Source organism: Lissotriton helveticus, chromosome 4_1, assembly GCF_964261635.1.
Source record: "Lissotriton helveticus chromosome 4_1, aLisHel1.1, whole genome shotgun sequence".
NCBI lineage: Eukaryota > Metazoa > Chordata > Amphibia > Caudata > Salamandridae > Lissotriton > Lissotriton helveticus.
The window spans coordinates 1,445,587,867-1,445,606,090 of NC_136063.1; the positions used below are offsets into that span (position 1 = coordinate 1,445,587,867).

Sequence of the window (18,224 nt, forward strand, 5' to 3'; positions counted from 1 at the left end):
GGTGTGCCATACTGATAGTTCTTGGAAAATTTGCATTCACTTATTTGACAGCACGGAATATTTGATGCCCGTCTTAAAAACTAATAATGTTTTGGTAGTGAACTTAAATTAAAGTTTTCTATATGGTTTCTCTTTATTGCAATCTGTTCATGGCTCCTTTGTATAAACACCTTACATAAAGCTTCTGTGGAAGAGAAGCCACCCCCATTACCCCCACTCAATTCCCCGTCTTATTCATATTGTGCACTGTTGGTACAGGCATTCTCACGTTTCTGTCATATTGCTTTATTTATTTATCACTGTTTGTTCGTGCTTGTGTTTTCTCTGTCAGAAAAGCAGAGTAGTAACAGTTCAGGATCATAGTTCAAGTTATGTTTTTACTCCAAATGTATTCTTTAGCATGATGTTGTTATGCAGCCCCTTCTATAAGAACTTTCAGACTTAGAAGGTGCTTTCTTCATTCATGTTTTCGAACACAAATATTGGTAAAACAAGCAAAGAGATAGGTGCTGCATGCTGGTCACTTACCAATGCCGACTACTTGATGATCACACCTACAGAGGGTCCAATAAAGATCATTGATTGCAAATATGTCCTACTGCAACTTTTGGTACAGTGCTCAACCTTTGATTCCAACAAGCATTCCGTATGTCTCACTGATAGAAATAGATCCTGTGACTCAAAAGATTGTACGGTAGGTATCATCAAGCGAGTTTCTGGTGTGGGCCTGACCGATCCCTATGAAGACTATGGGGTTTTCCGGATATTTTGAGACTTGCATTGTATCCCCTTTCACAGCTCATCACATAACAAACCCAGCTTTTTGGCTTGGGGGGTATTCCTGAGCTGCTTTCTGGGTGTAGGATATCATGTATTGCTGGAGGTAGTTTGGTGTGTCCTGGGTTGCTAGAAGCAGACGAGGAATCCTACACCTAAAGGGAAGCCCAGACAGCAGCTAAAAAGATGGAATTCTTTAGTGGTAGACCCCAGAGTAACAACTGAGATGCATGAAGTAAAATGGGGCTCATATATACAAACATAGACATGCTTTGAGTAAACTCTTTCTATTCCTTAGCCTGTTCACTTGCCAATCAGCTTTTGCTTTCACCAACCAAAAGCATACAACACTGGGCAATAGGTCAGCCCAATTCAGACATTGGCTCTCTTGCACCGAGAGTGGGGCACTGCCATTGGCTTGCTCACGTGCGTATGAAGTTTTCTTAATTTCAGCTCCCGGTGGGCCAATACTTTATTTACTTTGGTGGTGTGTTATATTTAGTTTCTATTCAATCGTCATCTTTGTGTGTTCAGCCTGTGCCTTCGACTTACAGTGATTGTAAGCCAATTAATTATTTTCTTTCCGCCAACAAGAGTCATAATTTTGTGTAATGTGCTTTAAAGCTAAAAATACTGTCTGGAAGGAACATGTTCTAATTACATTTATCTCCCAGGAAGTACCCGTACTGTTGTACAGAATACTTAATTTTGTACAAATGTAATGTTTTTATTGTAATATATCAAACAGATGGTTCTGTTGGGAAGGTGGTTACATTGATCTGTGCATATAATGCAATTTGAAATTTCAATTCAGTGTAGTCCACAAGTAATTTTTTTACAAAAAGGAGAGAAAGGGAAACACACCACAAGGGCAAAGTAATTTGTCAAAGATAGAATTATTTACTATTTTGTTATTTACAAAAAGTAATAAATATGGCTGTCAGAGAAACATTAAATCACGGCGCTGCAGTAGTGACTAGTGCAGGATAAGTGACATGTAGTCATACATGTGGTCAACAGTGCTATACAGGTATGACAGTCTGTTGGCGGAAAGAAAAGGATTGATTGACTTACAATCACTGTAAGTCGAAGGCACAGGTGGAACACACAAAGATGATTAATGAATAAAAACGGAACCACTTGTTTTTATATGTCATAAATACCCAGGTTCTGAGGGACACAGGGTCCCCTCATTATCGCTTATGTTTTTATTGTAGCATGTAGCTGCCACATCTAGGCGACTTTGTGTTTTCCTTTTTACCTTTTATATTTTTGTGCCATATTTTGCAATTGAAAATAAAAATAAATGAAACAGTACATCAGCTTGCCAAGCCCAGACCTATTGGTTTTTGCCAATCCTTGTTTACATGTCATACCTATAAAAACATTGACTTCAGCTAATGGACTGCCTTTCCCTTCTGCTTCCTGTCTCCGTGTGCAGCTGTTATGGTATATTACACTATGGAAATACTGTGGATAGCTTTTAAAACCATTGCCGGTACTACCACTAGAACACCTATTTTGTCACATTGACAAGAAAGATTCCAGCTCTGCTTGTTATACACGTTTTTAACTGTCATGTTCTTCGCAAATAACTACTTTACACAGTACAAATGCTACACAGTTACATAGCTGCCAAGTAGATGCGTTTTGGTTGTGATCGCCTTTAGCTAGGCAATGATTTTTAGGTATTTACATTTTGTATCATAGGACTTGTCGGCTTATTAGTAAAATGGGAAGGGTGAATCTACAAGCTGCGTAGTACATAAAGTTGTTGGCTAAAAAAGAAACTCCGAACTGGCTGAAGGTGTACCGGACGACATGGCATGTAATGCAGATACAACACATCACAACACAATGCTAGAACTTTTGTCTTGCCACTGCTTGTAAGATGTGCGCTGGTACTATTATGAGATGCTATGTAAAGGGGGCTATGTCGATGATCTTGCACATAAATGCTCTGTTTGCTTTTTACTGTTAAATAATTTCAGACTGTAATTTAAATAACTCGCTGGAAAATTATCTCCGAGCAAGATTTTGAAGAATGTTGATTTATGTATTTCTTATTGTAAATGTATTTATTTATTTTTTTACTTTCGGTTGCTGTGCAAACACTACTGATGGGTGAAATCAAAGCCATGCATTCTCGTTTTGTTCAAAGCATGGGGTGGTCTTCGGTGTCTGTCTTCCATTCGAGTGTTTCCCTTTATGTAACCTTTTGCTTTTTGTGTTTATAAACTGACATTCCAACTGATTTTCCTTGGCCTTTTGCCTGGGTTGAATATTGAGGCAGCAAATTAGGAATGCTTAAGAAGTCTCACTAAGAAGGCGCTTCACTGTGAAAGCGAAGCTCTCCGCTCATGCGCTGGGAGCTTCTTAGCTTACTCGAATGATGAACGATGGCGGGAGCTTGGGGAGTGGGCTGGTTGGTGGTGGGATTGAAGATTAGGTGTCGCGAGCCAGTTGTCTGTCCTATCTGTCCAGACAGGGAGTATCCAGTGTGACCACACTGATGATCTGTTTTTATCTCTCTTGCAGGGGCTAATTTTGTAACCCGAAAAATTAGCCGATCAGTAGCGAAAATTCATCTTGGACAGCTGGAACGCTTCAGCTTGGGCAATCTGGACTCCAAGCGGGATTGGGGCCACGCCAAGGACTACGTTGAGGTAGGCGGTTTGCCATAAGCCTTAACTGAAACATTGTATTTATGTTGGTGGGTGCGCTTAGTGCACTGCCCTGGGTGCAGCTCCGCTCCCTGCAGGGGGTATCTTGTGAATCGCTGCCAACAGCAGACTGTTAACCCAGTGTTGCTTCCAGTCTCCGAACGGGGAGTTGAGTAACATAGCGGCCTACCCCATTCATGACCTGAACAAAGAAAATATAAATTTCATAATACCAAAGATCTTCAGGTTTGTTATCCACCACCGAATCATGATGAGAAATTTTACTATACAGATTGCAGTCCTTTTAATTAAACTTTTTCTGAATGTTTTTAAAACCTTTTATCTTCTGATATTAAGAGTATAGTCTAATGCAATGAAATGTATCTATAAAGACCACACGGTGGTTGTGAAAAGGTCTCTGGAACTACATCCTCCAAAAATAATACAATCATGTTGACAGTGCAAATGGCCACAAAGGCCGCTTTTTGTTCTTTGCTCAAGGGAGGTCATACTTTTTTCCAGGAGGGAGCGGCAGAGATGGTTTTGACCTTCTCCAGTGAAATAAAGGTTTCCTTATAGAGATATGCGCCTGTTTTCTAGAAAGTTTTGTGAGTTTGACATTTGGGTCCTCCTGCAATTTATTCTGTTGCTCCTTGTGTGCGCCATGACGTTTTAGCTTAGAACAAAATAAAATGCGCTTGAAATCAAAGGTGCTTGGTTAAAAGATTTCTTGGATAGGCTGCGTAGCAGGTATGTTGTGCATTTATGTAGGAATGGTGATAAGGTGGATGACCTGAAGCTATTAAGAAAATATCATTTATCAATTCTAATTTATTGAAGTTTGTTTCTTCACATGTGGCTGCATGATCATACCACTCACAAGAAGAACCTCACAGCTCTTAGAAAAGTTTAACAAGCATTGGCACAGCCGATAGCTCTGACTTTAGTGTGCTAATGAACTAGTACAGTGGAACGAGACACTCTTGAGAATGCAAATGATGGGCATACTTTGTATTTATTTTCTGAGCAACTTGGATAGCGATACCACATAGAAGTTAAATATTTAAAACTCTTTAGTGGCTCAATATTATTTAAGTTCCTTTACATCGAAGTACAAAAGTAGGTCGTATCCCACAAGATTTTGTTTTTGACCAGCGAATACTGATTTCCAGGACACAGTAGTCTACCCTTGCACGTTCAAGAGAGACCATAAAGCAAGACGGTGTAGCAGCATCTCCTGATAGTCAGAGAAGCTAGTTTCTTTTTGGTAGCCTATCTTGTCACTACTTGGTTCTGGATTAAATACGAAATATTTCATCAGCTCTCCAATTATTGGACAGGTGTAATATTGGAGTTGCCACCTTATCTGGAGTCATGAAGATGCGAGGCTCTGGCGGTCCGCCTGGTTTGCATGTCAGTCCTAGAAAAGAGAAAGTGAAACAAGGCTCAGGCAAGAGGGGGGTAGTGGAAAGAGGAGGACAGAATGGAAGGGAGGAAAACAATGAAAATAGGGCAGACTGTTTCCCGCCCAACAAACCTGTTAGGGCACAACGGAGGCAAAACACCTTTCGAATATAAACGTGTCCCTGGGCAGCAGGAAAGAGGGTGCTGTGACACAGATTGACGAAACCGTGCAGGAAAGGGACCTCGAAACCCAGCGAACAAGACCACGACTGTGAACCTACAATTGTTTTAGAATTGTGCTCCATTGAAACTTGATTTCATCCCCCTATGGGCACACCTTTATGATTATTCAAACTGTGATACTTTTATATTGTATTAAAGCATCAAACTCATTAGGTATTTCTTCAATCTTTTACATTTATTTCATTCCGTTTAAATTCAATTTCATTTCAAATAATCAATGTTCTTCATTAATTGCATTGTCAAAATACATTTAAATGTGTGCTGTACTCCAATGCATTTCGAGCAAAGAGCTCTTCATCATGGAGCAGAATCTACAATTTAAACCATAATGCACTGAGAAAATAATCCATATCACAACTTTACATATTACCATTCTTTGCAACATGCTCCCTCAAGGTAATTAACAACGTGCGAAGGTGGCTATGCTATATTTGAAAAAAGTGTGTATACGTGAGTATTTTAAGTTATTGTGCTCAATTGTGAGGTCATATGTGAAGTTTTTAGTTTTTACTCACGTTCTATACCGTTCAACTATGCCTCCAAACGTACTGTAAAAAATATGAAAAACCGGGTGTAAACCACATGTTAAACGACAAAGCGTTCCATTACATTTACTGCGAATGTTAAAAAATAATTATAATTATAATTCAGTACGCCGCGCTGATTACGGGCGCTTTAATTCATTTAAGTACACTTACATGTATACTGTTCCTGTAGGACGGTTCCCGAGGGTTCCGTTATGACCAGCAATACGTTCTAGCGGCAATGTATCAGTCGATGTTACTTTCGGAGCTTGTAAGTAACATTCAATATAGTAACCCATACGCGTACTGACGTCGAAAAATGCAGAAAGTAAAAACGGACTAGATCTGCAACGTTTCATGGCGGCCATGTTTTAGTGTGGTTTATAATAAGCAGTGTGTAAACACAAAAGGACGCTATACATAGCATTATTACCTTCACAGATTCAAATAAAAACAAAGGTGCAACGAAAACAAAAGTGTATGTCTAAACTTGTTCATCCATGACATTAATAAACAACAACAAAATTACTGACATGTTCAATACAATGAGCAACTATTACAGTTCCTGGGGGCAGAACCATGTACATGTTACTAAAGATAACACCCAAATTCGATGCAGTCATTGAGGCCATATGGTCAATGAGATTGCATCTTCATTATCCAATGATTTTCTCTTCTCAACAGATGTTTAGTGTTGTCTCTTCCTTCTATTTTTTCAATCACTTCCAGTATCATAAATCTCAATTGAGATATGTTGTGTTTCTCTTCCAAAAAATGGGTCGCAACAGTTGACTTCATATTCTGCGTTCTGATATTCGACTTATGTTCAGTAATGCTTATTCTCAATCTCTTCTCCGTTTTACCCACGTAAACTTTGCCACATGGGTATTTTAGTAGATATATAACATTACTAGTGTCACAAGTTGCTGTTACATGAAGTTTGATTTGTGACCCTTCATTGGATGATTAATAACTGTTCCACGAATGATGTTATTACAGTTGTTACAATTCATGCAAGGTTTCATTCCACTGTGTTGCTTTATTTGTATATTTTTCTGTTTTATTATTTCACCAATATTTTTGTTTCTGGTATAAGCGAAAATTGGAGGCTGTATAAAAGAATTCTTAAAGTCCGGCTCCATTGTTAATATTGGCCAATGTTTATTGATGATTTATTTGAAAATTTTGCTGGATGTAGAGATGCTTGACACTACCACTGTCCTGGTGTTCTCTTGTTTTTCTGATGATTTTAAGGCAATTTCCCGGGCTATTGTTTGACATTTCTTTTTGGCGTTTTCTATAACCGGTGTAGGGTACCCTCTTTCTTTAAATCTCTCTGCCATTCCAGAAATTCTCTGAGCTGATTTCTGTGAATTAAATACTATTCTTTTAATTCTCATCATCTGAGATCTAGGCAAGTGAGTCTATAAAGATGTCTGGTAGTGGCTGTTGTAATGAAGTGTGTTGTTCCTATCCGTTTTTTTCCGATAGATTTCCGTCTCCAGAACTTTCTCTGTTTTGGTGATTAGTACATCTAGAAATGTTATGTGTGTCTCAGAAATTTCACTGGTGAATTGTATGTGTTCATTTATGGTGGTCCATTTTTTTATCGCGGACTCAGCCTATTCGTATGTTCCTTTCCACAACATAAATATATCATCAATATATCTATAGTACGCTTTTATGTGATTCTTCCATTCCTGATTTGACAGGATATTTTCCTCTTCAAATCTCTCCATTACCAGATTTGCGTACGTAGGCGCCATACATTTGCCCATGGAAGTACCGCTAAGCCGGAGATACCACTCCTTCTTCCACTGACAGTAACTTTGATAGAGCGAGAAATGGACGAGTTCCATTAGAAAAATTTGCATAGATGTTTCCAAATCCGTGTTTTAAAGTGTGTATTCTACAGATTCCAGTCCCATATTGTGTGGGATTGATGTGTAGAGTGATTTCACATCAGCCGTACAAAGTACTATGTTTTCATGTTCTTGCCAAGTGATGTTTTGGAGTTTGAGTAAAAAGTCGGTAGTATCCTTTCAACGGAATGAAATAAATGTAAAAGATTGAAGATATACCTAAGGAGTTTGATGCTTTAACACAATACAAAAGTATCACAGTTTGAATATTCATAAAGGTGTGCCCATTGGGGGATGCAACCAAGTTTCTGTGGAGCACAATTCTGATTCAAGTTTCAAGACGATATTCACAGGACGGAAATGTCGCCCCAGGAGCACCCAACAAAATATCAACATTTGAAAGCATTGCCTAAATAAAATATTTTCTAACCACAAGTTGTGCGCAAGCTAATATTTGATTTAACCTACAATTGTTTGCCATCCCATGAAGCTGGAGGACTCCGAAAGTATGCACTGGCCGGCACGGTTCAATGCAATCACCCACCAGAATTCTGGTTGGTCATTGCCTTTACAGTTTCATCACCCGAGCCCAAATGATGCCCCCCTTTTGTTAATCTCTTAGGGAAGGTGCGGGTTAAGAACGAAACACGCATAGAGAGGGGATTGAAGAAACAGGAGGGGGTTATTTTAGCACATATAAATTTGCCAAACTAGGCCAGAGGTCTGAAAAGGCATTCCATGTCAAAGGCATGAGCTCTCTTTAACCCCAACGGAGATAACAAGTAGGAAAGAAACCATGAAATAAGAGTAAGTAGGAAGAGAATCTAAAAAAATGAAGGGAATAAGAAAGAGAAGAAAAGGGTGAAACAATGGGCCTGAAAATCACTTCGAGTTTGGTTTTTAAGCAAGACAATTCTTCTTGAAGAATGGCCATGACCACTATTCTTAATAAAAATGAGCAACTAGGGAAAACGCCAGTTTGCTCATCCTTTCTCTAAGGAGCAAAGTCTGTGCATGGTAAGGTAACCTGGCTCATTGGATTCCTATTTAGCAGACTAGCTGACAAGGCTGAATCCTTTTGTAGTAGCTGCTGTACTCAAGCATTTTTGTAATTGCTGTGTGTGTCAAAGTGGTGTTTTTGTGTTTGGTGTGCATGTCAGTGAAGAATTTTGAAAAGTAATCTGACAATCCTCAAATGCCTGATCATCCGCTGATGCTCAGACTTGCTAGGATTGTCTAATTGTTATCATGTTACTCTTCCTCTGTGCGGATATTTTCCAATTCTCTGAAATACCTACACATTTCCCTCCAGTCCTGTCAACTTAGATCCTGTGTCTAGAGTATAACAAAGTAACCTTACCATAGTAACTGATTTAAATAATGCTACTGAGGCAGCGGCTGTAAAAATATTATGCAGCTTTTTTTTTTTTTTTTGCAGAGTTTTATATAGCACGAACTAGAACCGAACCGAATCAGTTATCAGAGCGCTTTACATAGCACCAGTTACGTTACATGAGGACACACTTTCATTTTAGGCACGGGGAGATTAAGTGATTTGCCCAGAATCACAGGAGGTTTTTGGCGTCGTTACCGAGACTCGAACCCAGTTCCTCCAGGTCCGAGGTCGAGCGCTTTAGCCGTTAGGCCAACCCCTCTCCCCTGCTTTAGGTGTATGAGCAAATAGTAATCCCCCTCCTTAGGTTGGGAAGGGAGAGTGGCACATTGTCAGTTATTTTTCACTATGGGGGTTACGAACATGCAGGGGTTTGGTCAAGATGGTGATTTTCTGGAAGGGAGCCTGCAAGGTTGTTGGTGGGTGGATGAGAAGATAGTGTGGATCTTTTGTTAAGAGCTACACATTCTCAGAATGTTGTCATTTTATGTTCCAGTGGTGGTGCCACATAAAAGGCTTGCAGGAAATGTGGTGGTACATACATTTTTAGTATGCATACGAGAGGTGCATGTGGCGTACACAGTTTAGTAGCCTTTTTTGTCATCAAGTGAACTGAGATCCCATGTACCACGGACATACCCAAGGATGCAATGGTTCATGTATGTTTTGTGATGGGTGGGTTGTGCGATGACAAAGAATGTTGGTGGCAATGAAAAAAGATTGGGCTATTGGTATTTGTTGACTCCAGTGCTGGTGTACATGTGTATAAGCAAATACAAATATGATGGACAGAGTGCTGAAACTTTTCAGACACTCACCCTCAGTCACAGATCTGGGTTGAATCCATCATCTTTCTTCAGCTCACTTCGCCGCCCCAGTTCAGACCCAGCTATTTGCAAATCAGTCTTGACCTGGTGTCTCATGGGAACAGTCCAGCCTGAACTGCCAAGCCAGGTCTTCCCTAGACTGGAAACAAGCATCCTGGGACAGGTTATAGGGTAACACCCCTTCATCAGCCAGGCGAGCTTGAATCCAGTGGCAAAGTGAGCAAGGGACCCACGTCTGGGCATACCCTGCCACCTTAGGGCGAACAAAGCAAACACAAAGAGATGGTGGACGGAGCGCTGAAACTTTTCCGACACTCACCCCCAGTCATGGCTGCTGGAGACGGAGTGTGCTGGTTTCGACTGTGTTTGAACACACTGCTTGGAGCGTGCCATTGGGAAGAGCCCGGTTTGATCGGTTTCTGAAAAAAGTGTAGCCTGTGTGTCTCCAACCGTAAGCAGCTAAAAAGGCAGCAAAGAAAAGTTGCAAGCTGTAGGAAGAACAAGACTTCTGTGGACTCTGATTTGACGGGATAAAGGAGCACCTATGTTGAGTGTCTCATTGGAATGCATCCAAGAAATACGTACGGGTCATAATAGGAAACTGAGCTCTGTTATTGACCCGAAAAATCAAGGGAAAATGTTCCTTTTTTTTTTTAAGTTCTATATGTAGTGCCGGCCAAACGAAGGAGAATATAAAAATTGTATCTCTGAACATATATGGGCAATGCAAGCTACAACAAAATGGACTCCAATCATTCTGGAATAGTGTTAGGATACACCTTGTTTCTATGATCAAGTAGCTGCCAGTTTCTTTATTAAGAGTCCTTTTCCAAGGGCCCCTGAAGGCAGTATAGTATAGACCGGCTTGTTCAATGACTACTGCGTTTATGCTTCAATTGCTCTGGCTTAAGCTATATAAATGGTTGTTAATCAGTAAAGTGTTGCACTGATCCTTGAACACATTTACTTTTTGTGATCTTTTAACCAGTCCCAAACAACCTTCCATGTAAAGCCTGTAAAGCTTAATTTGCAAAAAAGCTGCAGATTCATTAAATCAGTTCTCAAACTTCGCTTGCTATACATTTGTTGACATTGTGTGGATGTTTCAAATATATTGAGTATTTCAGCATTGCAAAACTGTTCACTAGTCTCCATTCAAAATGCACATGGCTTTCTAGTAGAGCGCTCCGAATCATGTTATGGTCCAGGGTAGCCTGCTTTAAGGTTTTAGCACAATTCGCAGAAAGTACAGTTTTAGCATCTGTGTGCCTCAGATGGTTGCAGTTAGGAAACTTGTAAAAGTGTTTAAAAGAAAATACACATCTGAAATTAAACCAATACAACCGTGGTTCCAATATTTCGCTTACCCTTGTGATTTTGGGTGTGATTAAATGCAGAACTCAAAGTCCCTCGTCAAAATTAAAGTCTGCGTCCTTCCATAATTTTCAATAGGGCAAAACCTGCCAGAAATTTAAAGGAAAACAAATATGGAGTTAACTATGACATTGGGATTTTGGAGCAGTAAAAAACCAAATCTACCTATTATTTCCTTAAAACTCTGATCAGGTGCATTTTTTCACTCCTAATAAATTCGGAACCCTGGGTAGTTGGAGTTTATCAGCTTTGATACATAGGACCTTCCTTCCAGGATGCTCCGGAATCCAAATGTTCTATTGGGATTTTGCTTATGATTTGCATATAAATTGTATGACGTTGAACACATTTTTAAACTGTACTTTAAAAAGGCATAATATCAAAACTTAATCTACAGCAATTTTGTGAATAAAGTAAGCCTTTAATTTACTGTGGAATGGTTAATATACTGACTTGAACAGATGGAATACATAAATTACTCTTGGCTTTGACACAGATATAGAGTGTTTATTTTGTAACGTGTAATTTAACAGCTGTCTTCTGATGGAGGCCTTAGCCATTTTCAGCTAATAATTTTCATTTGTGAAGTCCCCCTCTACAAGACATTCTCACCCTTTCCCCCCACCCCCTAAGTTCAGCTCCTTGTGGGTTTGGCGCTGAATTTTTGTACTCTTAGTTTTAAAAAGGCTATATGGATGCTGTTTCTGTAGTCTTTTTCGTCAGCCTTTATTTAATAGTAAAAAAAAGTACCTGGTAAATGTAGCATAAGTCTGAAAAGATGCATTAGGGCCCTTTGAACACTTTAAACATGCCACCATACCTCAAGAATGTAGAACTTCCTGCGAACCTGTCACATGGAAACATGAATCACAGTGCGGCATCACACACATACTTCAGCAGAGAGGTCCGGAATGCTCAAGGTTTTAAAGTAGTTTTATCTAACATATTAAACTCTAGATTTCCGTCTCCAGAACTTTCTCTGTTTTGGTGATTAGTACATCTAGAAATGTTATGTGTGTCTCAGAAATTTCACTGGTGAATTGTATGTGTTCATTTATGGTGGTCCATTTTTTTATCGCGGACTCAGCCTATTCGTATGTTCCTTTCCACAACATAAATATATCATCAATATATCTATAGTACGCTTTTATGTGATTCTTCCATTCCTGATTTGACAGGATATTTTCCTCTTCAAATCTCTCCATTACCAGATTTGCGTACGTAGGCGCCATACATTTGCCCATGGAAGTACCGCTAAGCCGGAGATACCACTCCTTCTTCCACTGACAGTAACTTTGATAGAGCGAGAAATGGACGAGTTCCATTAGAAAAATTTGCATAGATGTTTCCAAATCCGTGTTTTAAAGTGTGTATTCTACAGATTCCAGTCCCAGTCAAAATGCACATGGCTTTCTAGTAGAGCGCTCCGAATCATGTTATGGTCCAGGGTAGCCTGCTTTAAGGTTTTAGCACAATTCGCAGAAAGTACAGTTTTAGCATCTGTGTGCCTCAGATGGTTGCAGTTAGGAAACTTGTAAAAGTGTTTAAAAGAAAATACACATCTGAAATTAAACCAATACAACCGTGGTTCCAATATTTCGCTTACCCTTGTGATTTTGGGTGTGATTAAATGCAGAACTCAAAGTCCCTCGTCAAAATTAAAGTCTGCGTCCTTCCATAATTTTCAATAGGGCAAAACCTGCCAGAAATTTAAAGGAAAACAAATATGGAGTTAACTATGACATTGGGATTTTGGAGCAGTAAAAAACCAAATCTACCTATTATTTCCTTAAAACTCTGATCAGGTGCATTTTTTCACTCCTAATAAATTCGGAACCCTGGGTAGTTGGAGTTTATCAGCTTTGATACATAGGACCTTCCTTCCAGGATGCTCCGGAATCCAAATGTTCTATTGGGATTTTGCTTATGATTTGCATATAAATTGTATGACGTTGAACACATTTTTAAACTGTACTTTAAAAAGGCATAATATCAAAACTTAATCTACAGCAATTTTGTGAATAAAGTAAGCCTTTAATTTACTGTGGAATGGTTAATATACTGACTTGAACAGATGGAATACATAAATTACTCTTGGCTTTGACACAGATATAGAGTGTTTATTTTGTAACGTGTAATTTAACAGCTGTCTTCTGATGGAGGCCTTAGCCATTTTCAGCTAATAATTTTCATTTGTGAAGTCCCCCTCTACAAGACATTCTCACCCTTTCCCCCCACCCCCTAAGTTCAGCTCCTTGTGGGTTTGGCGCTGAATTTTTGTACTCTTAGTTTTAAAAAGGCTATATGGATGCTGTTTCTGTAGTCTTTTTCGTCAGCCTTTATTTAATAGTAAAAAAAAGTACCTGGTAAATGTAGCATAAGTCTGAAAAGATGCATTAGGGCCCTTTGAACACTTTAAACATGCCACCATACCTCAAGAATGTAGAACTTCCTGCGAACCTGTCACATGGAAACATGAATCACAGTGCGGCATCACACACATACTTCAGCAGAGAGGTCCGGAATGCTCAAGGTTTTAAAGTAGTTTTATCTAACATATTAAACTCTAGATTGCCAACATGCCCTGCGTTCTGATATTCGACTTATGTTCAGTAATGCTTATTCCGGAATGCTCAAGGTTTTAAAGTAGTTTTATCTAACATATTAAACTCTAGATTGCCAACATGCCCTGCGTTCTGATATTCGACTTATGTTCAGTAATGCTTATTCTCAATCTCTTCTCCGTTTTACCCACGTAAACTTTGCCACATGGGTATTTTAGTAGATATATAACATTACTAGTGTCACAAGTTGCTGTTACATGAAGTTTGATTTGTGACCCTTCATTGGATGATTAATAACTGTTCCACGAATGATGTTATTACAGTTGTTACAATTCATGCAAGGTTTCATTCCACTGTGTTGCTTTATTTGTATATTTTTCTGTTTTATTATTTCACCAATATTTTTGTTTCTGGTATAAGCGAAAATTGGAGGCTGTATAAAAGAATTCTTAAAGTCCGGCTCCATTGTTAATATTGGCCAATGTTTATTGATGATTTATTTGAAAATTTTGCTGGATGTAGAGATGCTTGACACTACCACTGTCCTGGTGTTCTCTTGTTTTTCTGATGATTTTAAGGCAATTTCCCGGGCTATTGTTTGACATTTCTTTTTGGCGTTTTCTATAACCGGTGTAGGGTACCCTCTTTCTTTAAATCTCTCTGCCATTCCAGAAATTCTCTGAGCTGATTTCTGTGAATTAAATACTATTCTTTTAATTCTCATCATCTGAGATCTAGGCAAGTGAGTCTATAAAGATGTCTGGTAGTGGCTGTTGTAATGAAGTGTGTTGTTCCTATCCGTTTTTTTCCGATAGATTTCCGTCTCCAGAACTTTCTCTGTTTTGGTGATTAGTACATCTAGAAATGTTATGTGTGTCTCAGAAATTTCACTGGTGAATTGTATGTGTTCATTTATGGTGGTCCATTTTTTTATCGCGGACTCAGCCTATTCGTATGTTCCTTTCCACAACATAAATATATCATCAATATATCTATAGTACGCTTTTATGTGATTCTTCCATTCCTGATTTGACAGGATATTTTCCTCTTCAAATCTCTCCATTACCAGATTTGCGTACGTAGGCGCCATACATTTGCCCATGGAAGTACCGCTAAGCCGGAGATACCACTCCTTCTTCCACTGACAGTAACTTTGATAGAGCGAGAAATGGACGAGTTCCATTAGAAAAATTTGCATAGATGTTTCCAAATCCGTGTTTTAAAGTGTGTATTCTACAGATTCCAGTCCCATATTGTGTGGGATTGATGTGTAGAGTGATTTCACATCAGCCGTACAAAGTACTATGTTTTCATGTTCTTGCCAAGTGATGTTTTGGAGTTTGAGTAAAAAGTCGGTAGTATCCTTTCAACGGAATGAAATAAATGTAAAAGATTGAAGATATACCTAAGGAGTTTGATGCTTTAACACAATACAAAAGTATCACAGTTTGAATATTCATAAAGGTGTGCCCATTGGGGGATGCAACCAAGTTTCTGTGGAGCACAATTCTGATTCAAGTTTCAAGACGATATTCACAGGACGGAAATGTCGCCCCAGGAGCACCCAACAAAATATCAACATTTGAAAGCATTGCCTAAATAAAATATTTTCTAACCACAAGTTGTGCGCAAGCTAATATTTGATTTAACCTACAATTGTTTGCCATCCCATGAAGCTGGAGGACTCCGAAAGTATGCACTGGCCGGCACGGTTCAATGCAATCACCCACCAGAATTCTGGTTGGTCATTGCCTTTACAGTTTCATCACCCGAGCCCAAATGATGCCCCCCTTTTGTTAATCTCTTAGGGAAGGTGCGGGTTAAGAACGAAACACGCATAGAGAGGGGATTGAAGAAACAGGAGGGGGTTATTTTAGCACATATAAATTTGCCAAACTAGGCCAGAGGTCTGAAAAGGCATTCCATGTCAAAGGCATGAGCTCTCTTTAACCCCAACGGAGATAACAAGTAGGAAAGAAACCATGAAATAAGAGTAAGTAGGAAGAGAATCTAAAAAAATGAAGGGAATAAGAAAGAGAAGAAAAGGGTGAAACAATGGGCCTGAAAATCACTTCGAGTTTGGTTTTTAAGCAAGACAATTCTTCTTGAAGAATGGCCATGACCACTATTCTTAATAAAAATGAGCAACTAGGGAAAACGCCAGTTTGCTCATCCTTTCTCTAAGGAGCAAAGTCTGTGCATGGTAAGGTAACCTGGCTCATTGGATTCCTATTTAGCAGACTAGCTGACAAGGCTGAATCCTTTTGTAGTAGCTGCTGTACTCAAGCATTTTTGTAATTGCTGTGTGTGTCAAAGTGGTGTTTTTGTGTTTGGTGTGCATGTCAGTGAAGAATTTTGAAAAGTAATCTGACAATCCTCAAATGCCTGATCATCCGCTGATGCTCAGACTTGCTAGGATTGTCTAATTGTTATCATGTTACTCTTCCTCTGTGCGGATATTTTCCAATTCTCTGAAATACCTACACATTTCCCTCCAGTCCTGTCAACTTAGATCCTGTGTCTAGAGTATAACAAAGTAACCTTACCATAGTAACTGATTTAAATAATGCTACTGAGGCAGCGGCTGTAAAAATATTATGCAGCTTTTTTTTTTTTTTTTGCAGAGTTTTATATAGCACGAACTAGAACCGAACCGAATCAGTTATCAGAGCGCTTTACATAGCACCAGTTACGTTACATGAGGACACACTTTCATTTTAGGCACGGGGAGATTAAGTGATTTGCCCAGAATCACAGGAGGTTTTTGGCGTCGTTACCGAGACTCGAACCCAGTTCCTCCAGGTCCGAGGTCGAGCGCTTTAGCCGTTAGGCCAACCCCTCTCCCCTGCTTTAGGTGTATGAGCAAATAGTAATCCCCCTCCTTAGGTTGGGAAGGGAGAGTGGCACATTGTCAGTTATTTTTCACTATGGGGGTTACGAACATGCAGGGGTTTGGTCAAGATGGTGATTTTCTGGAAGGGAGCCTGCAAGGTTGTTGGTGGGTGGATGAGAAGATAGTGTGGATCTTTTGTTAAGAGCTACACATTCTCAGAATGTTGTCATTTTATGTTCCAGTGGTGGTGCCACATAAAAGGCTTGCAGGAAATGTGGTGGTACATACATTTTTAGTATGCATACGAGAGGTGCATGTGGCGTACACAGTTTAGTAGCCTTTTTTGTCATCAAGTGAACTGAGATCCCATGTACCACGGACATACCCAAGGATGCAATGGTTCATGTATGTTTTGTGATGGGTGGGTTGTGCGATGACAAAGAATGTTGGTGGCAATGAAAAAAGATTGGGCTATTGGTATTTGTTGACTCCAGTGCTGGTGTACATGTGTATAAGCAAATACAAATATGATGGACAGAGTGCTGAAACTTTTCAGACACTCACCCTCAGTCACAGATCTGGGTTGAATCCATCATCTTTCTTCAGCTCACTTCGCCGCCCCAGTTCAGACCCAGCTATTTGCAAATCAGTCTTGACCTGGTGTCTCATGGGAACAGTCCAGCCTGAACTGCCAAGCCAGGTCTTCCCTAGACTGGAAACAAGCATCCTGGGACAGGTTATAGGGTAACACCCCTTCATCAGCCAGGCGAGCTTGAATCCAGTGGCAAAGTGAGCAAGGGACCCACGTCTGGGCATACCCTGCCACCTTAGGGCGAACAAAGCAAACACAAAGAGATGGTGGACGGAGCGCTGAAACTTTTCCGACACTCACCCCCAGTCATGGCTGCTGGAGACGGAGTGTGCTGGTTTCGACTGTGTTTGAACACACTGCTTGGAGCGTGCCATTGGGAAGAGCCCGGTTTGATCGGTTTCTGAAAAAAGTGTAGCCTGTGTGTCTCCAACCGTAAGCAGCTAAAAAGGCAGCAAAGAAAAGTTGCAAGCTGTAGGAAGAACAAGACTTCTGTGGACTCTGATTTGACGGGATAAAGGAGCACCTATGTTGAGTGTCTCATTGGAATGCATCCAAGAAATACGTACGGGTCATAATAGGAAACTGAGCTCTGTTATTGACCCGAAAAATCAAGGGAAAATGTTCCTTTTTTTTTTTAAGTTCTATATGTAGTGCCGGCCAAACGAAGGAGAATATAAAAATTGTATCTCTGAACATATATGGGCAATGCAAGCTACAACAAAATGGACTCCAATCATTCTGGAATAGTGTTAGGATACACCTTGTTTCTATGATCAAGTAGCTGCCAGTTTCTTTATTAAGAGTCCTTTTCCAAGGGCCCCTGAAGGCAGTATAGTATAGACCGGCTTGTTCAATGACTACTGCGTTTATGCTTCAATTGCTCTGGCTTAAGCTATATAAATGGTTGTTAATCAGTAAAGTGTTGCACTGATCCTTGAACACATTTACTTTTTGTGATCTTTTAACCAGTCCCAAACAACCTTCCATGTAAAGCCTGTAAAGCTTAATTTGCAAAAAAGCTGCAGATTCATTAAATCAGTTCTCAAACTTCGCTTGCTATACATTTGTTGACATTGTGTGGATGTTTCAAATATATTGAGTATTTCAGCATTGCAAAACTGTTCACTAGTCTCCATTCAAAATGCACATGGCTTTCTAGTAGAGCGCT

General features: G+C 39.7%; 1 protein-coding gene across 1 annotated transcript in view; it reads left to right on the forward strand.

Moving 5' to 3' along the window:
* The window catches only part of GMDS (GDP-mannose 4,6-dehydratase), a 1,865,819-nt gene that overhangs the window by 881,449 nt on the left and 966,146 nt on the right, over positions 1-18,224 (forward strand). The window contains exon 7 of the mRNA XM_078688023.1: positions 3,316-3,443. Coding sequence (XP_078544149.1) covers positions 3,316-3,443 — 128 coding nt within the window. The remainder of the gene's footprint in view (positions 1-3,315; positions 3,444-18,224) is intronic.